The sequence below is a fragment of the Diospyros lotus genome, chromosome 12, assembly GCF_014633365.1.
Source record: "Diospyros lotus cultivar Yz01 chromosome 12, ASM1463336v1, whole genome shotgun sequence".
NCBI lineage: Eukaryota > Viridiplantae > Streptophyta > Magnoliopsida > Ericales > Ebenaceae > Diospyros > Diospyros lotus.
The window spans coordinates 32750410-32774061 of NC_068349.1; the positions used below are offsets into that span (position 1 = coordinate 32750410).

A 23652-nucleotide genomic window follows, 5' to 3' on the forward strand; every position below is an offset into this window, starting at 1 on the left:
CTAATCTGCTTAGTTTACGATAGCAGGGTCTGACTCTTCCTGATTTTCTTGGTCAGATGACCTCTATTAAAGTTGAATTTAACTCCTTGTTAGCTGCTGGTAAGACTGCTGAAGAGGATCTAGCTTAGCGAGATAAGTTTTTCATGGTGTGTACTCTTGCTGCCATTGGTCTTGAGCTTGGTCCTGTTCGTGATCAGATTCTAGCTAGTCCTATTGTACCTACTATGGATGAAGTGTATTCTTGTCTTATTCGGGTTTCATCTGTTCCTACAGTAGTATCTCCATCTTTTGTAGGTGATCATTCAGTTATGGCTTCATAGGTTTAGAGTAGTGGCGAATAGGGAGGAGATCGTGGTAATCGGGGCAAACACCCCAAGTGTAATTACTGTCACAAGTGGGGGCATATTAAGGAGCAATGTTATAAGTTGCATGGTCGCCCTCTTCGTGTTAATGTTGCTCATGCTGATGGTTCTCGATCTAAGTTCTTTGATGGTCATCCACCGCAATCTGTCATTCTCACTGGGGCTAACTATGATGAGCATCTCAAGTATAAGACGTCCCAACAATCCTCATCCACAGTTGCTTCTGTCGCCCACTCTAGTGATTCCATTGCCTGTTTCGCTTAGTTATCCTCTTTAAGACCATGGGTCCTGGACTCAGGTGCTTCTAGCTATATATCTGGTAATCCCCATTTGTTCTCTCATTTTACTAATTCTATTTCTTTACCTTTTGTAACCTTCTGTAACATTAGCTAATGGGTCCAAAGCGGTTGCTAAAGCTGTTGGCACTGCCAAACCCTTACCTTTTTTTGCCTTTAGATTTTGTCCTTTATCTTCCTCATTGTCCCTTTAATCTTGTCTTTGTTAGTAAACTTACGTGTGCCTTAAATTGCTCTATCACCTTTGATGATCATTCTGTTACTATCCAAGATCGCGGTACAAGACAGATGATTGGCGTCGGATGTGAGTCGCAAGGTCTCTATCATCTCAACCTTCCTGCATCTCCTGTTGCTTGCTCGGTGACTGAGTCTCTTGCTATTCTCCACAATCGTTTGGGACATCCTAGTTTGGCTAAGTTTCAGAAGATGGTCCCCAGTTTGTCTAGTTTGTCGTCTTTTCATTGTGAGTCTTGTCAACTTGAAAAACAGTCTCGCACTTCTTTTCCAAAGCGTGTCAATAATTGGGTTGTGTCCCCGTTTGCTTTAGCTCATTCTGATGTCTAGGGTCCTAGTCATGTCGTGTTTGTTTTGGGTTTTCAATATTTTGTATCGTTTATCGACAATTATTCTCGTTGCACATAGTTATATTTTGTTGAGAATCCCACATCGCCTCCACAAGGGAGACCTGGGCTATATATAGAGAGGAGGATCCCTTCACTTGTTAAACTAGCTTTTCAAGTTGGAGTTCTACCTCCAACTTCTCACATATTTAATGAAAAATTGTTTAGAGTTATTCTCAATTTTTGAATCCTTCTGTGCTGAAATCAAAACGCAATTTCATACCTCTGTCCAAGTATTGCGCAGTGATAATGCCCCTGAGTATTTTTCTATTCCCTTCACTACTTTTATGTCTTCTCAAGGGATCTTGCATTAGTCATCTTGTGCATATACACCACAACAGAATGAGGTTGCTGAGCGTAAAAATAGACATTTGATTAAAACTGTTCGCACTCTTCTTCTACATCATCATGTCCTCTTTCGCTTTTGGGTTGAAGTTGTCCTTGCTGCTTGCTATCTCATTAATAGGATGCCCTCCTCGGTTCTTCAGCACCAGATTCCTCACTCTCTCTTGTTTCTTGATCAACCATTATATATTCTTCCTCCCCGTGTCTTTGGTTGCACCTGCTTTGTCCATAACTTCTCTCCCAATCAAGATAAATTGTCTGCTCGGTCCATCAAGTGCATTTTTCTTGGTTACTCTTGCCTTCACAAGAGTTATCGGTGTTATTCTCCTAACACCCGCCGCTATTTTCTTTCAGCGGATGATACCTTCTTTGAGTTGTCTCCTTTCTACTCTTCGCCTCCTTTCGAGTGTCAACCCATTTTTGAGGCAATCTCTTTTCTTGCGAGTCCTCTTGCTTCTATTCTCCTTGTTCCTTCTTCTACCCCATTGCAGGTTTATGATCAGCGTCATCAGCCTCGGTCTCCTCCCGGTGGAGATGTTGTTCTTGCGCCTTCTCTTGTATCTCTTACTACTTCAGTGACTCCTGCTGCCTCACATCCTGCTCCAGTCTCTCCACCTGCTGCGGTCTTGCCTTCTGAGGATCTGCTTCCTATTGCCCTTTGAAAAGGTACTTGTTCTTCTCGCAATCCTCACCCCATTTATAATTTTCTTAGCTATCACTGTCCCTCGTCTCCTTTTTATGCTTTTGTGTCTTCCTTATCCGTTGTTTCAGTACCTAAGACTGTTAGTGAGGCACTTTCTAATTTGGGGTGGCGACAAGCAATAGTGGATGAGATGACTGCTTTGCATTTCAATGGCACTTGGGATTCGGTCCCTTTACCCCTAGGGAAATCTCTTGTTGGCTGTCGGTGGATCTATACTGTCAAAGTGGGTCCTGATGGGCAGGTTTATCGCCTTAAGGCCGTTTGGTTGCCAAGGGATATACTCAGGTTTATCATCTTGACTATGGTGACACTTTTTCCCTTATTGCTAAGATGTCCTTTGTGCGTTTGTTTCTCTCTATAGCAGCTATGCGCCACTGGCCGTTGTATCAGCTGGACATTAAGAATGCCTTCTTACATGGTGAGTTTCAAGAGGAGATTTATATGGAGCAATCTCCTAGGTTTGTTGCTCAGGGGGAGTCTGGGCAGGTTTGTAAACTTCATCGCTCACTATATGGGTTGAAGCAGTCTCCTCGAGCCTTGTTTGGTCATTTCAGTGTTGTCATTCAAGACTTTGGTATGACTCGTAGTGACTCTGATCATTCAATTTTTTATAAACACACATCACATGAGAGGTGTATATACTTGGTTGTCTATGTGGATGATATTGTTATTACAAGTGATGATCAGGATGGTATTGTTCAGTTGAAGAAATATCTTTTCCATCATAGTCGGATATTCTGATGCTGATTGGGCAGGTTCTCCCTCTGATAGACGATCTACTTCAGGATATTGTGTTTTAGTTGGAGGAAATCTAGTATCTTGGAAAAGTAAGAAGCAGGAGGTTGTTGCTAGGTTGAGTGTAGAAGCAGAATATCGTGCTATGGCCTTGGCAACGTGTGAATTTATCTGGTTAAAACAATTACTTCAGGAGCTCAAGTTTGGGGAGATATTACAGATGAGATTAATTTGCGACAATCAAGCTGCATTACATATTGCTTCCAATCCAGTCTTCCATGAGAGGACCACATATATTGAGATAGATTGTCACTTTATCTGAGATAAGATTTTATCTGGCTGTATTACCACAGATTTTGTCAATTCCAATGACCAGTTAGCAGATGTCTTCACTAAGTCTCTCAGGGGTCCTCGAATTGAGTATATTTATAGCAAGCTCGGTGCATATGATATATATGCTCTAGCTTGAGAGGTAGTGTTGAGTTATATGGTTATAATCTAGGGTTAATCTTATATTAGAGCCCATGGCCCATTGTATTTGTATATATAGGTGTATAATCTATGACTTTAATTAAGTGGTATATACATATTAAAAGCTAGGGTTTTCTTTTTAAGCTTCACATTGTACATATAATATATATTAATTAGAGATAGGGTTGTTCCTTATGCTTAAGCTAGTTGTACCTTATTAGTATATATAGATATACCACATTGTGAATAAGATAACATTTTTCTCTCAAAACATCACATGGTATTAGAGTCACAAACTCTCTAGACCCAGACATCACCACTGCCACCGGCCATTGCTGCCGTCAACCACACTGGCAAAAGCCACCGTCGACGACCTCTTCTCCACACCATCGCAGCCGCCACTTATCTCCCTTCCCCGTCACCAATCGCGGTCACCATTGCCATCGTCGGTCGCGACCAATTCTCAAATCTGAGAGAGATCTTGGGTTGTTGCTGTTTTGCTGCGGCTATCTCTCTTGGTTGTTTCTCAGATCTCACTCGTGTGGTTATCTAGTTCTCAAATCTGGAACATTTCGTGGCTGTTTCCATCTACCATCACCAAGATTCGGCCATTGCTTCTTAGATGCACACCTAACTCACCCAGATCCGACCGCTCCTGCCTAGATCTACGCCGTCGCCTTCTGCCTCCACAGCTGCCACGCGTCGCCGCCGTCACCTCCAGTCGCCTGCGAACTCCGCTACCACCGACCGTGGCTGCCGCAGGAAGCCCTAGCTACTGACCTTCAGATCTGGACTAGATTTGTTGTTGTTGCCATTCCAGATTTGCCCCTCATCGTCCAGATCTTCCTCTCATCATTTCAATCCAAATCTGCCCCCTCATTGTTTCAGTCCAGATCTGCTCATCATCCAAATTCGCAACCTCTTGGCACTACCGCTTTCAAATTTGTCCCCTGCGGCTATTGGATCTTGCCTCCATATCCACTGTCGGCCACCGATCCACCGTTGCCATCATCCAGATCTATGAGCCACCACCGCCGTCGGTCTTTAGATCTAGCCATCATTTCTCAGATCTTGCCGTCAATCCCTTAGATTCGATCATTTTCTTCTTGGTTGGCTTAGATTTGGGTTTCATAATCTCAGATCTAGTGTGCAAAGACTCTCCGATTTTGGATCTGGGGTCAGATCTGGTTTGCAGTAGCTTCTGATCTGTCTATCTGGTTGGGCTTGGGTCTTTTCTGCTATTGCCTCTTCAAAACCTAGAGAAGTGAGTTTCTCTTTATCGGTGACTATACCTGTCTATGTACTGTCTTTATCTAATATTACTGTCATTATCACTGACAAGTTGAATGGTAAGAACTATATGTCTTGGTCAGCGTCTGTTAGAATGTGGTTTCATGGGCATGGTGTTAGTGACCATTTGACTACAAGGTTTTTTGACATTACTAAAGCAGATAGGACTGTTTGGGATCGCATAGATGCACAGTTGGTTATATTGTTATGGCAGTCTATAGATATTGATTTAATTCATTTATTTCGTGTTTACGAGAACTATTTTGATATTTGGTCTCATGCTCAGCAACTATATACTAATGATATTGTGCATTTATATACTATCATTAGTAATTTGTTTAGTATTAAAAAGGGGGACTCAAATTTGTTGTGACAGATTTTTAACGCTATGCTCCTGATTACAATCGATCTCAATGAGAAGAAGCAACAGAGAGACAAGTGGCTCACCTTGGCAGGCTTGGTCCCGATATGGAGGGTGTTCACACTCAAATCTTGAGTAATCCCACTATTCCTACCATGGAAGAGGTGTTTGCTCGGATCCTTCGAAGTACGCAAGCATTTTTTGAGGCTTCAATTGGAGAGCAATCTATACTTGCCTCTCAGATTCCTAGATCTTCTTTTGAGTTTGGACCTGGAGGTGGTCGAGGTGCTGGGTGTGGTTGTAGTGGTAGACGCCTTTATTATAATTATTGTCATTGCCTTGGTTATTATAAGGATACATGTTATGCACTCCATGGTCGCCCTCCCAAGGCCCCAATGTTGCCATTCCTGATGGTACAACCATACAGTCCGTGGTATCTGATACTTCTCACACTGAGCAATCAACCTTTACATATATGATCTCCGCTGAGGAGTTGGCTGAGTATCATCAGCTTGGGGCAACGCGATAGGCCTCATCTCCTGTAGCTTTTATCGCCCAGGAATCTACTTCTTTTGCACAGTCACCCAATGGTACTTCTCATATCTGTCTTACTCACTCTCAGCTTAGTCCTTGGATTCTTGATTCAGCAGCTTCAGAGCATATTTCTGGTAATAAATCCTTATTCTCTCATTTTGATTCCTCTACGTCTCTTCTTCCTATCACTATGGCTAATGGGTTTAAAACCCTTCACACTGGTATTAGTAGGGCTGATCCACTTCCGTCTATTTCTCTTAATTCTATTTTACATGTCCCTAGTTACCCATATAGTCTCATTTCTATTCGTCATCTCACTTGTTATTTGAATTGTCGTGTTATCTTTGATTCTAAATTTGTTCTTGTGCAGGATCGGGACGAACGATTGGCACCAGACATGAGTTTGAGGGACTCTATCTTGCCTTGCCGTCATCTACGTTGTCTGCTTGTGCTACTACAACAACATCTCCTCTTCAAATTCATTCTCGGCTTGGTCATCCTCACATGATTCTTTCATTGTCTCTGTTGACTGTTCTAGAATGTGAGTCTTTTAAGCTAGGAAAACATGTTCATTCTTCTTATCCTAGTTGTCTTAATAAACGAGCTAATGCTTTTTTTGATTTTGTCCATTCAGATATTTGGGATCCTAGTAGAGTCAAGTCTAAACAAGGATTTTCCTATTTTGTTACATTTATTGATAATCATTCTTGTTGTGTTTGGCTTTAATTAATGAAAGATCGTTCTGAATTGCAATATTTATTTACTTCCTTTTGTAATGAAATCTTTACTCAATTTGGTCGTAGATTCGGGTCTTTCGCAGTGATAATGTCAAAGAATATTGTTCTCATGCGTTTCAGGCTTTTCTCTCATCATGGGATATTGTCCATTAGTTTTCTTGTCCTTATACTCCGCAACAAAATATGGTGGCTAAATGTAAAAACCGTCATCTCATTGAGACTGTTCGGACACTTCTCCTTCACATGTACGTGCCTGTTGTCTTTTGGGATGCCACTCTTCTCCCCACTATTCTAAATGGGGCCATTCCACATACATTACTCTTTCCTCGTGATCCCATCTATCCTATTCCTCCTCGTGTCTGTGAATCAACCTGTTTTGTCCATCTTCTTTCCCTTAGTCATGATAAATTGTCTCCTCGCTCGATTAAGTGTGTGATCCTAGGCTACTCTAGCCATCAAAAGGGATATAAGTGCTACTCCCCTAAACTTGGTAGGAACTTTCTCTATTCCGATGTCACATTCTTTGAGTTTACACCTTTTTTCTCTTCTTCCTCCATTCATGAGGTTCTTTTTGTCCCTTCTTTTCCTCCTCTGGTCCCAGTACCTGTTTTTGTTCCTCTCCAAACTTATCAGGGTCGTTCTAAGCCTTCATCAACGCCTACCGCTCCCGCTCCTATTGCCGATGATGGTATTGCTCTAGACCCATGTCTCCCTCCAGCTGGTGCCATTATTTCGTCTCACTCTGACTCTGCCCAAGCTCCTGTTTGTCAAGGTACACGTTCCACTGGAAATCCTCATCCCATTTATACTTTATTGAGCTATCACCATTTGTCATTTGTTTATTCTACTTTTGTCTTTGCTCTTTCGTCTGTTTTTATCCCTAAGATAGATACTGAAGCACTTTCTCACCCTGGGTGGCAATATGCTATGGATGAGGAGATGTCTGCCTTGTTGGTTAATGAGACATGAGATCTAATTCCTCTCCCTCCAGGAAAGTCTACTGTTGGTTGTTGGTGGGTGTTTACAGTTAAGGTTGGTCCGAATAGTTTTATTGATCGTTTGAAGGCTTGGTTGGTTACTAAGAGCCATACTCAAATTTTTGGCCTAGATTATGGTGATACATTTTCTCCCGTGGCTAAGATTGCTTTTGTTCGTGCTTTTCTTGCTATCACCGCTATTCAACAATGGCCTCTTTATTAGTTGGATGTTAAAAATGTTTTTCTTCATGGCAGCCTTCAAGAGGAAGTGTATATGGAACAACCTCTTGGTTTTGTTGCTCAGGGGGAGACTTGATTGGTATGTCGCCTGAAGAAGTCCTTATATGGCCTGAAACAATCTCTTCGGTACTGGTTTGGTCGCTTCAGTTTGGTCATCCAGTCTTTTGGTATGAGTAGAAGTGAAGCTAATTATTATGTTTTCTTGGCGATATAGAAAACTAGTTGGGAAGCTTAATTATTTCACTATCACACGGCCAAACATCTCTTTTGCTGTTAGTGTGATAAGTTAGTTCTTGGACTCCCCACGTGATAGCCACTGGCACGTTTTAAAAGTACTTATGGTAAAGGCTTATTGTTTGAGAACAAAGGACACAAGTAGGTTGTTGGATATACTGATGCAGATTGGGCTAGTTGTCCCACATATAGACGCTCTATCTCAGGTTACTGTATCCTAATTGAAGGAAATTTGATATCTTGGAAAAGTAAGAAGCAAAATGTTGTGGTTAGATCTAGCGCAGAAGCGGAATATCAAGCTATTGCTTTAGCCACATGTGAGTTGATTTGGCTCAAGCAACTTCTCATAGAATTGAAATTTAGAGATTTAGTATTGTTAAAAACAGCAAAAGAGCAGTGAAAATAAACCTTGGATTAAAGAAATCGAAAGAAACCGTACTTCCTCAATAATCTATTGAATACTCCATGAGGAGTTTAAATAAACAAGAGATCCTAAAATCTAAGAATTTAAATACAAACAGAAAACTATTTAAAAATACAATAACATAGATATAACTAATCTCCTAATTTTTAGGGGAATAGATAAGATTCTATCTCCTCCTAGAATTTAGGAAAGATGGAGTTTTATCTTAATCATAGATTAAGGTATTATCTTTGAATATTTCAACACTCCCCCTCAAGCTGGGGAATGGATATTTATCATTCCAAGCTTGCATATTAGATTCTCAAACCTCTTTGCTGCCAAACCTTTTATGAATATATCAGCTACCTGTTCCTCAGATGAAACATGAGGAATATTGATTATTCCTGCATCCAATTTTTCTTTGATAAAGTATCGGTCTATTTCAATGTGCTTTGTCTTGTCATGCTGAACTGGATTATGAGCAATACTTATAGCAGATTTGTTATCACAAGACAACTCAATTACTCATTGAGTTTTTATCTTCAAGTCTTCTAGAATAATTTTTAGCCACAACAATTCACATATCCCAAGGGCCATAGCCCTAAATTCTGATTCTGCACTTGATCTAGCCACAATGCTCTGTTTCTTACTCCACCATGACACTAGATTCCCACCTAGGAATACGCAATATCCTGTGGTTGATCTTCTATCATTGATAGATCCTGCATAATCAGCATATGTAAAGCCTTTAACATCTAATTCCTTTCCTTTTCTGAACAATAGACCCCTACCTGGATTAGTCTTGAGATATCCAAGTATCTTTCTTACAGCTTGCATATGCTCTTCAGTTGGGTTATGCATGAATTGGCTCACAAGACTAACAGCAAATGTAATATCAGGTCTAGTATGTGAGAGATATATCAATCGGCCCACTAGCTTTTGATATCTTCCTTTGTCAATTGGTTGACTGTCAGGATTCTGCCATAGTTTTCCATTAGGTTCTACTGGGACACTGGATCCCTTGCCTCCTGTAAGCCTTGTTTCAGTAAGTAAATCCAAAACATATTTACGTTGAGATAGAAAGATACCATCCTTAGAGTAGGCCACTTCAATGTCCAGGAAATATCTGAGAATACCAAGATCCTTGATTTCAAATTCGTGGGCTAGGTTTCTTTTTAGCAGCATTTGTTCTTCCTCATCATCTCATGTCACAATTATGTCATTCACATATACTAACAAAGCTGTAATTTTCCTATCCCTTGAATGTTTCATGAAGAGTGTATGATCACCTCGGCTTTGATTATATCCCATAGTTTTCATGGCTTTAGAGAACCTGCCAAACCAAGCCCTAGGGGACTGTTTGAGTCCATAGAGAGCTTTCTTGAGCCTGCATACTTTTCCTTTTTCTATTTCTTGAAATCCCGGAGGCAACTCCATGAAAACATCCTCTTCTAGGTCTCCATGTAAAAAGGCGTTCTTAACATCAAATTGTTGTAGTGTCCATCCAAAGAATGCCGCCAAAGAGATTAGAATTCTTACTGTTGCCATCTTAGCCACTTGTGCGAATGTTTCAAAATAGTCTATGCCATAGGATTGGGTATATCCTTTGGCTACTAATCTTGACTTGTACCTATCCAATGTTCCATCAGCTTTGTATTTTACATTGAATACCCATTTGCAGCCTACTGGCATAACTCCTCTTGGTCTTGTTACTATTTCCCAAGTCTGATTTTTCTTTAAGGCTCCCATTTCTTCCATCATGGCTTGCTTGCAATTCTGATCTCTTAGAGCCTCTTCTACTGAATTAGGAATGACAATTGAATCCAAAGATGCTAGGAACCCTTTGTGTTTGTGAGACAGCCGATGGTAGGATAAGAAATTAGTTAAGGGATGTTGGGTACAGCTTCTAACACCCTTCCTAACAGCAATAGGCAGATCTAAATCATCATAACTTGGGTTAAGAGGATTAGGGCAGTCTGAAATTGAGAGCTGAGAGTCATTTTTTGCAATAGAAGGTTGTATAAATTCCTTACCTTGACTAGGATCAGATTAATGGTGCTTGCTGGGAGTCCAAAGTAGGCTGTCTTCTTCTTTTGAAAACATAGGGAGATCCCTTGAACCGACCTAAGGGCTGTTGGTTGGACTGAACAATGTGAGAAGGGGGGGGGGGGGGGGGGGGGACCCATATGCTCACTGTTGTTATTTGGTTGAGATGAGGGAGGCCCAGATTGAGAAGAAGAAAGCGGAGAGATAGGAAGCCGAGATAGAGCTTGAAAGACATCTTCCCCAACCCCAACAGTTTGGTCACCATCTAAACACTCCCCCTGGCGACCAGTTTGATGTGAAGGAAATAAAGGTTGGGTTTCAACAAATGTAACATCCTTGAAAATGTAAAATTTCTTTGTAGTGGGATGATAACATTTGTATCCTTTTTGGGTAGGAGAATATCCTAGGAAAACACACTTTAAGGCCTTAGGATCAAGTTTGTCTCTGTTTTGTTTGGGAATATAAACAAAAGAAACACACCCAAAGACCTTTAGTGGAAGAGGTGAATGTAGATTGAGGTCTGGAAAATAAGTAGAAAGGAGCTGGAATGGAGTTTGATTGTCTAAGGTTTTTGAGGGTACTCAATTTATTAAATAGGCTGCTGTAAGAGTAGCTTTCCCCTAGAAATTTTTAGGCACTTTATGATGATGGAGGAGACTGCAAGCAACATTAAGGTGGTGTCTCATCTTCCGTTCCGCAACTCTATTTTGTTGTGGAGTATGGACACACGAAGATTCATGAAGTATCCGGTATCCCTTCTTGTTGAAAGAATTGGTGTAAGTGATTATTAACATAATCCTTTGCATTATTAGTTTGGAATTTCTAAATTGTGCAATTGAATTGAGTGGAGATGAGCTTACAAAAATATGGCAAAATGGTGCTCATGGCAGCTTTATCTTTTAATAAGAAAATTCAAATCATTCGAGTACAATCATCAATGAATGAAATAAACCATCAGGCCCCCGAACAATTTGGTATTTTAGAGGGTCCCCATAGATCGAAATGAACAACAAAAAAAAAAGTTTAGATGACTTCTTATTGCTAAATGGATAGGACACTCGATGATGCTTGGAAATAGCACATACCTCACACTGAAATTTACTAAGATCTAGGGACTGAAATAAGGAAAGAAACATGGTTTTTAGAAGGGGAAACGGAGGGTGACCAAGTCGGTAATGTTGCAGCCAAACATGAGCAGTAGAATTAGAAGTAAACTGAGAGAATCCAGGAGCCTTAAAGGATCGGTTTTCAATCAAAGGATAGCCTCCCCTTTTCTCCAGATAGTACAACCCATGCTGTTTCCTAGCTGCACCAATCATCTTCTCGGTTTTCAAGGCCTGAAATTCACACACATTAGGAGAGAAATTGGCACGACAATTTAGATCATCAGTAAGTTTATGAATGGACACAAGATTGGTAGATAAATTGGGCACATGTAGGACCTGTTTAAGGGTAATACTTGGGCTGAAGTGACTGTTCCTTGACCTTTAATGGAAACCGAAGTTCCATTAGCAATGGTAATTCATTTGGAGGTAACAATAGGTTCTAAGTGTCAAAAACCAATGGATTAGGGGTCATGTGATCAGTGGCTCCTGAATCTAAGATCCAAATGTCATTCTTATCAGTTTTAAAGGCATTAAGAGATACCAAATGTACATAATTACCTTGCCGGGCGAAAGTGCAGTTTCCATCATTGATAGTCTTAAGAAGAGCCTTAAGTTTGTTAATTTCCTCACCATCAAGTTGTGCAATCTCAGTACCTGGGGCTGATTTTGCCTTACTCATTGTTCCTCCTTCTTCGTTTTCTTTGGATGATATGTAGGCCTGCTTTGGTGCTGTCATATTTTTAAAACCGCCCATCTTTTTCAACATAGCCTCCTTACCATGAAGTTTGAAGCAATAATCTCGAGTATGCCTAGGCTTGTTGCAAAAACTACACCAAAGCCCTTCACGATTTTCATTTGCCTCTGTTTTTCCCATCTTAAAATGTGCTCCATCCTTCTTTGTGGTAGTCATGGTTGATCCTTCTGTTCCTCTATCACTGAGCATAACACCCCTTCGATTTTCTTCACTTCTAACCACAGCGAAAACTTCATTCAGGGAGGGTAGCTTCTCCCTACCAAGGATTTGAATCCTTACTTGATCAAACTCAGTATTTAACCCAACAAGAAATTCAACAATCCTATCTCTCTCAATAATCCAGCTAAGAGTGGCTGCAGCATTGCTACATATCATCTTTATCTCCTGATATTGATCTAGCTCTAACCAAAGCCCATTCATCTTGTTAAAATACTCAGTAACTGTTAGAGATGCTTGTCGAGTACTATTAATCTTTGTTTTGATATCAAAGATTACCGATACATCTTGTACCTTGGAATAAATCTGCTTAATGGTGTCGCAAATAGCCTTAGCCGAATCTAGGAACATATAATTCTTACTAACCTCGGGTTGCATGGCATTCCACAGCCATGACATGATAAGAGAATCCTCAATATCCCAAGCCGGAAAAACTGGATCAGTGGTCTTCGGGGGTGAGGCAGTGAGGTGTCCTAGTTTTCCTCGCCCTTTGAGGAAGGTTCGAACAAGCTGCGCCCATTGGAGGTAATTTCTACCGTCTAATCTATAGGAAACCTGCATTCCAGGCAATTCTCCACTGCTGGTTCCAGAGAAGTTGCCCGCACTTCCAGGTATACCGGTAATCGAATCCGGTTCTGACTCTCCAGTAAGAAGACCCGGATTAACATCCAAGATTGCTGACATCCTTGGTGATTAAGGAATCAAGAGAAGGTAATAAAGGCCTCGGGATCAAGAGAAGGCAATGACTGAAAAAAAAATCGAGTGCAATGAAGGCTTGGCAAAGGTTTAAGAGCAGAATGAAGGCTCTGATACCATGTTAAAAACAACAAAAGAGCAGTGAAAATAAACCTTGGATTGGAGAAATCGGAAGAAACCGTACTTCCTCAATAATCTATTGAATACTCCATGAGGAGTTTAAATAAACAAGAGATCTTAAAATCTAAGAATTTAAATACAAATAGAAAACTATTTAAAAATACAACAACATAGATATAACTAATCTCCTAATTTTTAGGGAAGTAGATAAGATTCTATCTCCTCCTAGAATTTAGGAAAGATGGAGCTTTATCTTAATCATAGATTAAGGTATTATCTTTGAATATTTCAACAAGTACTTATGCAACTTATTTGTGATAATTAGACGGCTCTTCATATTGCCTCTAATCTAGTTTTTCATGTGTGGACCACACATATAGAGATAGATTATCACTTTATGAGACAAAAATTGATTTCTAGAGAGATTAATACGTCATTTGTTGGCTCTAATGATCAGTTGGCTGATCTTCTTACCAAACATAGTTCTGAAAGGCGTGAGACGCAAAGGGTCCTGGAGCCTGAGGCACGCCTTTGCGAAGCGAGGCACACCTTTTAGAAAAAAAACTCAAAATCTTGTAAAATCATAAAAAAAAAAACTATCAAATTATCAATAATAACACATGCATATTATTAATGATTCATTATTTTCAAATTCTAAACTAACATTATCAAAGTTGATTTATTCATCATGCAGATTCTAAACTAGAAACATCATCAAGTTCAAACTTAAAATCTCAAACTCAAACAAGTACCAATTATCATGCAAAGTTTTAAACAGACATATAAACACTACAAGTCCACAATCAAGAAAATGTTTTCATTTTAAAAATGCTATTTTTCTAAGTTTGGAAGATTAGGGTATTATAAGGAGACATATAAGAAAATGTTTTAATTTTGAAAAACTATCTCCCGATATTTTGATAGCTAATATTCATTGTTGTTAAAATGATTTTTTCAAGAAATAGTAGATATGTATTTTGAGGGTGGTAAAATTGCTAAATCCCGAGTTTGTACTAAAACCAAAATTTTATTTTTTTATTATTATGGATTTTGATTTTTTAGATATTTTTATTGAATCCAAATGGAGGGGTACTTTCTTATTTACATTTATGTATTAAAGTAAATGAAAGGTAAAATATAAATAAAATAAAATGTGGACATTTATTTAAACTAAAGAAATGTAAATATGTTGTAATGTATACATGCTGGAACTGAGAAGAGAGGAGGAATTGGGCTACCCAGGTTTTAATTAAAATCTAAGTTTCATTAAGTTTCATGAGGCACGCCTCTCGCCTCGGTGCCTCACCGTGCAAGGCGAGGGTCTCGTTGAAATCGCCTCGCCTCAGCCCAGGCGAGGTGCTGAACTGGCGCCTTGCGCCTAAGCGCGCCTTTAACAACTATGTTACCAAGGCGTTACGGGGTCCACGATTTGCCTGTATTTGTACCAAGCTAGGCACATATGATATATATGCATCCGCTTGTGGGGGAGTGTTAGAATTAGTATATTATGTATAGTGTTGTACAAATAATATATATATATATATTAGAGATAGGGTTGTACCTTATTAGTATATATAGATATACCACATTGTGAATAAGACACAACATTTTTCTCTCAAAACATCACAATTATTATTATTATTATTATATGCCAGCACAAACAAATCAGATTTCCAATATAACATGCCTTTCAAGATGTAAATTGCAGAATACACATATCAGGCCATCAGAACAAAAACAGAAGATCAAGCTGTATTGGAGTATAAAGTCTCTTATCACTAATTGAGTAAAAGGGATGGTAATGTAACCAAAATTACAGCAATACCAAACAATGTTGGCATCTAAATTGCTCTACATTGGGGCAGTAATATTTCTTACCTGAAGAACTGATTCACGTGTACTTCCAAAATCTGGGATTGGTTGCTTGAAAGAACTTGAGGAGAGCACATCTTTCAGATTCTTACATGCAAAAATGTGATTTAGTGTACATTAAAGGTCAGTACAATTAGGCATTTCACTTCTTCAAGCCCAAGCATAGTTTAAACAATGACACTTTATCACCCAATTAGATATTAGGTGCCATGGAGAAAGTATCATATCTTAAAAATTCGTAAACTACTACTGACCTCTTTAGCATCATCTCCTTCATGTTTCAGCCTGCACAAAGCTTGGCAAGCCTTTTTCTCAAGATCCCCACACCTGCGTCCTACATGAACAAAATCAATAGGGTAGGATCAGGTGGTGGGAAGACAATAACTGAACATGTATAGTGGCTTATATTCTTCACACTAGGTAGCGTTGACATTAGATGAGCAGAATCTCACCAGTATTTGACATTCCTAAACTTTCAATATTTCTCCAAACACTTTCAGGAATCAGAGTAATATCTTCAACAGGTGAGTGCAGGCAAACACTGGCAAGGAGTGCTAATGAAAGTTGTACCATTGGGCCATCACATGTTGAGGGTACAAATCTTCCCAAACCATGAAGAACACTGTCAGCTGATGCAAGAAGAGATTGTAATTGATGCCTCTCAGCATAAGGAATATAGTCAACAAGAAGAACCATTGCATGGATCCTTAGAAGTAAGGATGTGTCCGAAGATGCCACTACTGCTACCTGGTCCCATGTATTTGAAACCAGAGGTTTCAGAACTAGCTCAGAAATTGAAACTAAAATGTTGTCAGGAGAGGCAGAAGATAGTAATCCTGTTCCACTGGACTTATCTTGGCCTACAAGTCTTCCCAAGTGCTTAAGGGCAATAAAGCGCTGCTCAGGTTCTGGATGACCAAGCATTGCACAAAACAAATTACCAAAATGATTTTTTCCATCATGTAGAGCATGGTTGCCTCTTGCAAACAAAAATGACAACCATTTATCAGTCTGCAAGCGCCAGGCAACTTTGGGTGCATTGCAAGAAATGTTCTTTATTGCAGAACATATTGTACCAGTCACACTGTCCAGAGAAAAATATTGAGGGACTCCGAGTAGACAATCAAGCATCACAGATGAAACTTCCCAGCAATGGACTTCTTGTAGTCCCATAATCATTTCAGCAAATCCTTCAAGAGCAATCCTCCAGTGCTCTGTGGACTGGTTGACTGATTTAGATGGAAGGTTGCTCTCATCCTCAACCTGAGCTGAAATCAAAGCATTGTGTGAAATTGAAGATAAGCACCTTGAGTAAATATAACAGTGTGCTGATATTAGAGTTAGCTTCTTCGCCAGTTGATGATGAATCTTCCAACAGAGGTCAATAGTTGGATTAAGCTTGGAAATGAGAGCCTCCAAATATTTCGAGAAATCCTCTATTTGTTCAACAGATAAATGACTAACTTTTTGATGCGGGGTCATGCCATCATAGTTGTTAGTTTCAAGTTTTACAGACAACTCAGATGGAGAAGGGCTCAGGCTAATATCACTGAGAAACATTGAATGGGCCTCTGAGCAATTATCAGAGGGTATAGCAGTGCTTACATCAAAATAAAGGGGAACTTCAACCGGGATAATACCAAGGACTCTTAAAGTCTCAACAAGCAAGATTTTGCAATTCGCCATTAGAGTCTCAAATGCACAAAGGTAATCATGAAAATAAGTTGTCTGCTCAGAAGTAGCAAAATCGGCCCAGATGATGAGAGCCTGTAAAATTTCCTTTTTACGCGGGAAGGATAGATCGGGAAAAACAGAAGCTAAAATGAAAATGGTCAATGCACTGCAATGTACAGTTTCCCCTGCAGTTCCTCCATTCTCATTAGGGTGTCTAATATTAGAAAAAAGCTCATTGAAGCACAAGGACTCAAAATTGAGACAGGAGTCATCCATCAAAAGTATTTCCTCATCAGATACCTTATGTAGAGAATATGAGATGATAGGCTTTAGCAAATGCAATATAGAATCTAGAAATGGCACATCACAGTATGAGGTTCTAGATAAGGACACAAGCACTTGCACCACTCTTGGCATTTCAGGCACCATAGCTTCCATGTGCTCAGCAACAATGGCTTCAAATACATATAGGATGATTGCTTTGGCATTCTTAGCAACAAAACCTTTAAAATGATCCAAATTATTTTGGGTCAAAAGATGGCTATTTTCTTTCTGGGAAAATGGCCACAAACATAAATCAGAGAACCAACACAACAAATCTGGCACAAGACCAGAGGAAAGGCATCTCAACTGCAATCCTACGGCCTGCAAGATAGTTTCTCCAAAAGTTTCAAATTGTTTTCTCATACTAGGGAAGAACTGACCTATCTCAGGGTACACAGCTTGGAAAGTTTGGTCTGCATACTGTTGACCAGGAAGTTCAGAATCTCTTTCAGTGTTTTCAACTTCTTTAGCTACTGGTTGTCCAGACTTGTTCTTGTCTTTCTCTTCAACAATCTTATCTAATAATGCAAGCTCATCAGAGAAAATAGACAACAGATATGTTAGCTGAGACAGATCTGAAACTAGGAAGAGGCGCTGCTCCAGATACTCTTTTGCAATACGAGATACAGCCATCCATCCAAGAAACCGAACCAGTGGTGAACCACTAGAAGAAAATCTAGGTATCTTCTGCATCCAAGATGCAGCAGGAATCAAATTTGCAAACCGAAATCCATTATTGATATTAACTGAAAACTCAGGCCCCTGATCACCACCACTTGACGCAATTACCAGCCTCTGAAGAAGCATCCAACGACGATGTACCTCATGTACCCTTGCTGGATCCAACTGCAAATTTCCTTCCTTGGACTGATGATATAAGGATGTAAGCACTCCATTAAGGTACTCAGCAGATCCCAATATGATATCAATTACACTATCAGGTGAGCAGAACAACTTAGTTGCTGATTGCAACAAAAATAAAAGACTTTGCATTAGAATTTCATGCATTGACTGTTGCTCCTTCTGCAAGCGCTCAATCAGAAAACTGCACAACAGTGCTTGATTTTGTCGAACCAAGGTGATAGCATCTGAAGATAAAGTATCATGTTGAGACAAATTAATGAATTCTTCATTATCTTCTGCATACAAGGAATGCAGTTGCCCATCTGACAACGTTTTCCGATAATTCCTGTCCAATTCTGCAGCCTCAAGCAAAATTTCAAGAACAATTTTGTCTCTTCTGCTTTCAAGACGAGCTACTGTTTCCAACTCTTTAGCATTCTTTTTTGAAACACACTGGAGATCTGAACGCTCATATTTTTCAGTACTTTTCTTCTGGTCAAAGTTCATCCTGTTAACAGTCTTTTTAGTGTCTGTCAAAGACATCATAAAGAAGGGATTAACATAGCACTCTGCTGCCAAAAGCAAAGCATCTATAGCAGCATCATGACCCTCAGGAGTAATCTCATGCTGAGAATGTAAATCTAAGGCCAAACGACGAAACTCAGAAGCCCTCAACTCACTATCACGGTAGTTCAAAAGCTGGAACCAGTCTAAATGCAAATCGAAGTACTCAACAGGACAATCAGAATCTAATATCATCCCATTGTTTCTCAGATTATTGATTTTTTTCTCAACAATATTTTTCTCTCCTCTCATGACATTTCCACGCTTCAAATCAGAGCCCCTCTCTAGACTGCCCGAAATAGATGCCAATGCCATGTTCCTTAATTCAGATGGTGCAAAGAGAAGATTGACATCTTCCAAAATATCCATTTTTGCATCAGTATCAGAAATATCTTTCTTCCCATCAGCGAGTTCTTGGGCATTAGATTTTGAAGAAGCTCCTCCAAAGCGAGGTGCAGAAGAGAGAGCTGGAACATTTGCTGTTTCCTGGGCCAAAGGATCAGATACAGGATACTTGCAATGGTCAACTTCGGGAGGTAACTCCATACGAGGTTCCAGTATAGAGAGTAGTACACTGCAGAAAGAAATGCATTAATTCTTTACCAGATTATTATAAGAAAACAGCATATTGCTCAATGTTAGGGCTGATTACTTTAGAAACACCCATAACCCTTTTTGAGATCAGAATTTTACAAATAATAGCAGATAACACAAACGTATTTAACTATGCTTCATATCTCATGATATGTAAATGGATTTTGATTCAGATTTATGTAGCTAAGGTTTGGTTTTATTGAACACTTTCAGAATTATGTAGCTACATCTTAGTTTTGTTGAACACTACTTTAGGCATCTCAATAAGCATATAACTATGTCATAAGCTTTTACTAAATCTATCCTTCTGTTTCTCCTCTTTATATTTGCTCAATCACTCTTTCCAAAAGTTTCATAGTGTGGCTCATTAGCTTGATTCCCCAATAATTTTCACAACATTAGGCATCTCCTTTATTCTTATAAGTAGGCACTGAAGTGCTCTTCTTCCACTTGTCCAACATATTTTTGGATTTAAGGATCATATTGAATAATTTCATTAACCAAAAAATGCCCTCTTCTCCTATGCATTCCATGCTTTCATCAGGATATTATTCGGTCCAACTACTTTACCATTTTTTATCTTTTTCAATCCTTTCTTATTTTCGTTTGGAAATGTGCATCTATAGAACATGTAATTCGTATCTTCTTCATAGATGCCCCTACATAGTACTTGTATCTCCACTCTCATTGAATAACTGCAAGAAATACTCCTTGCACTCTCCTTAATTGCTCCCTCATTTACTAGTAGTTTTTGTTTTTTGCATTGTATCCATTTCACTTGGCTCAAATTCCTTGTTTTTCTTTCTCTTGCTTTAACTAGTGCGTGCGCGCGCACACATATATCTTTCCCATTCTGTACCAAGTTGTTAGTATAAATTTTCATAAATTTGACTTTACCTCATTAATTGCCGTGTTTACTTATTTTTTGGCCAAAATACCTCTTTAGGTTTTCTTCTTTATGGCCATTAGGCAAAGTCTTGCAGCAAGCTCTCTTAGTTTTGACTTTTTCTTAAAGCTCTTCCTCACTATTCTCTTCCTTGGTTTCGCATTGTCTTCATACTTTCACTCCCTTTCTACTACTTTTCTGCTGCAACTGCCTTGTCTTTTGAACCTCTCCGGGTTATCATTAGGAATAGTCATTTGGTTCACAGAATTCAGATCACGACTAATATGATGATATCCTCCCAGCACACCCTATTCAATCTGGGCCTTCATCAACATTTTTTTTGCAAATTACACTAGGACATTTAGTTCCCTGAAACCTTATGGCATCCAATAGATTTACTCTTGACTTGGTTTGTATTTGTGAGATTTATCTTTATGTCATGGCTTACATTATGACCCATTTCGATAAGGAGTTTTAACAAGGAGGAATTCCTAAAAATGGAGCAGCCAGAGGAGAAGTGCAACATCAAAGATGATATTAATGGTGAATGGCATTATCCAAAGGGAATCTGTAATGAACAGACTGATAGGGAAGCAAAGGCAAAGGGACAATCTAATATTGTTGAAAGAGCAGTTCATATAGAGGGAGTTTCCAGCAAACACATGGAAGAAGGAGTTGTTGAATTGTTTGCATGGAATCAAGAGGTTCTGACTGAAAATCCAGTCAATATTAAGGAAGAGAGTGCTGGAACTGAAGTAAACTTGTCAAGGGTAGCGCAAGGTCTCGAAGAGGAAGGGAAATTGGATAAAAAGATTCGTGCAGACCACATTTTGCAAGAGCAGGAAGTTGAAAATTTGGATGAGGATCCCGACCCTACCAAAATGGTTGGAGTTTCTTTAGATCATACTAGCCAAGTTGGCACCTATTTTTACACTGCATTGGAAATTGGGGAGGGGTGGCCAAGGATCGATGAAGAGGCTGACATGCATAGCTTAAAGGCTGTCTTCTTGGAGGTGTGGCAACCATTTGGAACAGCTATGGAGATCTGCGAAGACAACATGTTACAAGTGCAGGAAAAGCAAAAGAGAAGGAATGCAAAGGCAAAGAGGAATGTGCCTAGAAGGAGAAAGAGGGAAAAAGAGATTAAACAGATAGTGAAAATGGGAATTGGTTGAAGAAACAACGGCTCAACGAATTCCCATTCTCACTGTCTGTTTAACCTTAGGAGCAATAAAAGGGCAATATTGTAATAGGCTTATAATAGTTTGTTAGGAGATATTTGCAATTTGTTAAGAGCACATGAGTGTTGTTATGATTCAGTTAGCAGTCAAATTTGCTTATAAAAGGGCTATTGTAAGAGGAGGAGATTATGCTTGAATTGATTAAATGAAACTCTAATTCTCTCTCTACAATTCTCTTCAATCTCCCTCTCGTTTCTCTCTACTGCTCTCCCTCATTTCTCTCTAAATTCTTTCCCATTTCTATCCAATTTCCCTCTCCCATCATTCTGTTCTTGATTTTATTTCAATTGGATCCTTCCAATTCCCAATAACTCTCTCAATTCCTCCCCAATTACTTCTTAAACCTGTTATGAACCCTAGGTTCATGACACACATTTCTTGGTTTTTTTTTTTTTTTGGGGGGGGGGGGGGGTGGTTGGGGGTTGTTGGTGGTAAATTTTATCATCATACTGCACTGCACTAATTGATGAAGGCTACTATCCAAATTAAGAGGTATGGTCTCGCGAATCTGTATATTTTGCTTTCTATAGGGCCAATCAGCCACATCATCTGTTTGGTGCATATGTCTCAAGTTCAATATAGCTTATTCCCAACCCGTTAGGAAAAGGATAAATATCATAAGCAAGCAAACAGTGCAAAGTATTATTTTCCAGCTTTAAAGACCTGAATACACACATTTAAAATTATATAAAGAGAATTCTTCATGGCATTTTACACTAAGAAATTCCAGGCATAAATGAGCCAATGTGATATAAGTATCTATTACCTTGGAGCAACTGAACCCCGCCTCCATTCAGATTCCAATGAAGGAAGAACAACAGGCTTTCTTACTGCTGTTCGAATTATATTAAGTGCAACTGCACAATTATGCTCCTGCTTCTCCTGAAAAACTGAAGAAACATTCCCAAAGGCAATTGTACTCTTTATGGGGGTTGTGGCAGGATCAAGGAATGGTTCTAGCATCTCCACAAGAAAGAGAATTCGGTGCTTAGCATCCTGAAACATGCACGACAAAGAGGTCTATAATAACCCTATCTTAAGTTAGAATAAATGGTATGCTACTTAGCACACAAAGGACTAAATTGTCATTTTCTCCTTGAACTATGCTTAAAATATTATCCTCAATCTTCAATCTTTCCTGAATTTTCATAACCCCACCAATGTCAGATTGTAAATGAAGGTGTTTAAAAGCTATCCTCTCTTACATTACATGAGTCCTACTTATCAATGAAGATCAGAAGTGGCCAAAAAAAGAGGAACTAGGGATTTATGAAGATTAGAGTGTTATGAGATTTTTATTTTCTACTCAATTTAGATTTTCATTTTCTGCATGGGTATATATATATACATATATGTATGTACACACTTACACATTCTAAGCAATAAAGAGCTTTAGATTTTTGAATTTGAGACGTTGGATAACCCATTTTCCAATCCTCTCTACATTACATGAGTCCTACTTATCAATGAAGATCAGAAGCGGCCAAAAAAAGAGGAATTAGGGATTTATGAAGATTAGAGTGTTATGAGATTTTTATTTTCTACTCAATTTAGATTTTCACTTTTTGCATGGATATATATATATATACATATATGTATGTACACACTTACACATTCTAAGTAATAAAGAGCTTTAGATTTTTGAATTTGAGATGTTGGATAACCCATTTTCCAATCCTCTTTACTCTTGATGTTACTTCATTAATTTACGGTCTCTCTGTTTTTTCTATTACTTCATTTCCTCTCTCCTACTTCCTTACAGCACTCTACATGAGTTGTGCTAATTTTAGGGTTTAGAGAGAGAGAGAGAGAGAGAGGAAGAGGAGCATACTAACTGCTACAATTAAGTTTAAGTAGCTGACAGAGTCCATGATAAGGAAAAACAAAATAAAACTAAAATGAATGGACAGGAAAACAAAGACTTGCACATCCATAAGGTAGTTTGGTTGCCATCCTATCTTTAAGAACATGCATACAACCCAGAAAAAGAATGTGTGCAAAAAGTCAAAAGTAACATCCAATACCTTATATTTTGCCATTATATCATCCACATGCCCTGATAGAGCCAACATAATATATTTAAGAGCAGCACGGCCACGAGTTAAGGAATGGTGAGATCCCTGAATCAAATTTTGATCAGCAACAGGAAATTCAATCTATTAGAAAAATATGAGGAAAGAAAGATAGTAGCAAGTGTGCAGTTCTCATGATAACACCTGTATAGCAACAATATGAAGCATATTCAAGAGACAAGCTCTTTTAGGGCTCAGCAGATAGCTGATTGACTTGGTTCACCTTTGGTAGCATCTCATGTAGGTTTATATTTCGATACATTTTTTATTTTTTTAAGGATGAATTAATGTTTCTCCTGCTAAAAGACCAGCTTTGTTGTGTGACACGAAATGTTG

The 23652-nt window shown here is 39.0% G+C and overlaps 1 protein-coding gene across 4 annotated transcripts in view; it reads right to left on the reverse strand.

Moving 5' to 3' along the window:
- The window catches only part of LOC127814284 (uncharacterized), a 159081-nt gene that overhangs the window by 16994 nt on the left and 118435 nt on the right, over nt 1–23652 (reverse strand). For 3 of the 4 annotated variants that reach the window (XM_052355701.1, XM_052355700.1, XM_052355702.1), the window contains 5 exons: nt 23269–23364; nt 22011–22240; nt 15571–19097; nt 15373–15452; nt 15125–15205 (listed from right to left, as the gene is read on the reverse strand). In XM_052355701.1, coding sequence (XP_052211661.1) covers nt 15125–15205; nt 15373–15452; nt 15571–19097; nt 22011–22240; nt 23269–23364 — 4014 coding nt within the window. The remainder of the gene's footprint in view (nt 1–15124; nt 15206–15372; nt 15453–15570; nt 19098–22010; nt 22241–23268; nt 23365–23652) is intronic. The other variant, XR_008026325.1, reaches the window with a different exon arrangement.